General features: G+C 43.3%; 1 protein-coding gene across 1 annotated transcript; it reads right to left on the bottom strand.

The window, feature by feature from the left end:
• Positions 1-468: 468 nt before the first annotated feature.
• On the bottom strand, positions 469-1,737 carry LOC104455130 (acetyl-CoA-benzylalcohol acetyltransferase). The gene has a single exon (XM_010069971.2). The coding sequence runs from the start codon at positions 1,735-1,737 to the stop codon at positions 469-471; it is 1,269 nt and encodes a 422-aa protein (XP_010068273.2).
• Positions 1,738-1,996: the final 259 nt, after the last annotated feature.

The raw sequence follows: 1,996 nt of genomic DNA, 5'->3' as shown, positions 1-1,996 counted from the left end.
GCAACCGCGGCCGCAGCAGCAAGTCTATGCATTGGGTTGACAAAATAGAGAGAGAGGAGAGGGAAGCTAAGTGTTTGGTAGGTACACGAGTTTTCACTGATGGAGGTGAATTTAAAAATTAAATTCATTCCCAAACTTTAGGTTCCCAACCCTATATGTATGAAAGGTAAAAAAAAACCCACTCAAAACATTAAGCGAATGAATTTCCAGCAGCAATCGTACTATAAAATGCAATTACGTCAACTCATTTGCAAGATATGAATAAATGCAGTAATAAGGTAATTAATAAGTTCATAAACATTGGTTAAGAGTTAACCTTGTTCACAAGAAGCATCATTCTTGAATAAACCAAACAGATGTTACAAATACTAGTGATTTGAGGTCATCATTTTCATTGTCCCACTTTACATTATTGTCAGAAACGATGACTTCACAAATGATATAATCAGGCAACATCTCTATCACTGACTAGGAAGTAAATTTCAGAATCTCCGGATCTTGTTTAAGAAGAATCATCTCATCTTTGCCAACGGTTATCCATGCATCGATTCCTCCGCTCTCTTCATCGTCGATAAGAAAAATCGATACAAAATTCGACGGTGTGTTGCTCACGAGAACCGGTCTTCCCCACCCGAAGTCATTCTCGTATAGCCCCAACCGGCACCAGCTACTAAAACCAAACAGACAATCTTCGCCTCTGGCAAGAATTTTGACAAACTCGGCTAGAGAATTGCCCACCATTGAGCATAACTCATCCCCGTCTACTACTGTTGCGTACTTTGTTTTGGCATCCGCTATCATATCGCGCATTACATTCACCATTCCGTTGAACTCCAACTCAATTTTTCCGGCCGTTGGTTGACCAGATCGCGTCCACACGATGGCGAAAAGATTGCCACAAGAATTCGTGGGTATCGCCAGATTGATCTTCTCACGCAAGTTAACTGGCATACAAACTAAGAAAGTCCTTTGTTCGCCATGTTTATTTCGGCAAATATTGACGAAAGCCCTACCTAGTAGTGCCGAAACAACCTCCAGCCTTGAAGGCTGGGAATCGTTGGCCATCGAGTCCTTTGCATTGTCCCTAGCTAAGGCTTTCAGCTTCGATAAAGCATCGGCGTTGAACCTCAACCTGCTCATGATGAGCTCCTGGTTGCCAATACGTCGTGGACTCAAAATCGGAACCGCCAACTCTTTTACTGGGAATAGAGATGACAGCTCGAAACTAGGATGGACCATCGCGTCTGCATTACCTCGGCAAGCGGTAGCCCACGAATTGATGAACATGGCCATGGTGTACATGTCACCGATCTTGTGTGTAAAGCGCATGCTAATCACTAATCCGCCGCACTCGAACGTATTCGCTTGGATCACAACTAACGGATTGCCGGCTACATCGGTCGGGTACTTCGACAAACGTTGGAGCAAATCAATGTCGGGATCTCGATGGAGAAGCTTATCAATCTGGCCACCCACTTTGGCGTGGACGAACTCAACTCCAAGGTCATTACAGTCAATAAAACAACCATCATCCTCAATATACCTCCCTGCCATAGGATAAAAGAGTGTTAGGGTTTCAGAAAGTGACTCTTCCATTTGGAGAAGCCTTTGAGAAATATCAACTCCTGGGTTCTCAGCATTATCTCTATAGGAGAACATAACGCCTATGTAAATTGGCATTTGAAGCTGATCCAGCGATGTTAACTTCCATTTTTGCCGGTTGTTCGGCGTCGGCATCGATGGTTTGACTAACTTCTTCCATTGCACTTCCACCTTCATGCTTGTATTGCTTCTCAAGATATCTAGTCAAACGAGGATGGTGAATATGGTTGCATGCAAGATCTGTCCAGTGCAATGCTCGTTTTATAGAGCGTTCCAAGACGATATTTGAGTCCTGGAATATGCATCTTAAGACTGCGTGCAATAGACCCGTTACATGTCCATTTCCTACCTTCCACATCAAGATTATTTTTTTAATACCGATTCAAGTAATGGG

The sequence above is a fragment of the Eucalyptus grandis genome, chromosome 7 (assembly GCF_016545825.1).
Source record: "Eucalyptus grandis isolate ANBG69807.140 chromosome 7, ASM1654582v1, whole genome shotgun sequence".
NCBI classification, from domain to species: domain Eukaryota; kingdom Viridiplantae; phylum Streptophyta; class Magnoliopsida; order Myrtales; family Myrtaceae; genus Eucalyptus; species Eucalyptus grandis.
Note: the sequence above shows the minus strand (reverse complement) of the source record. Positions and strands in the feature narration are given on the sequence as shown.

Excerpts from the sequence above, each read along its gene's own strand:
- LOC104455130 (XM_010069971.2), bottom strand. The coding sequence starts at position 1,737 with ATGCCGACGCCGAACAACCGGCAAAAATGGAAGTTAACATCGCTGGAT.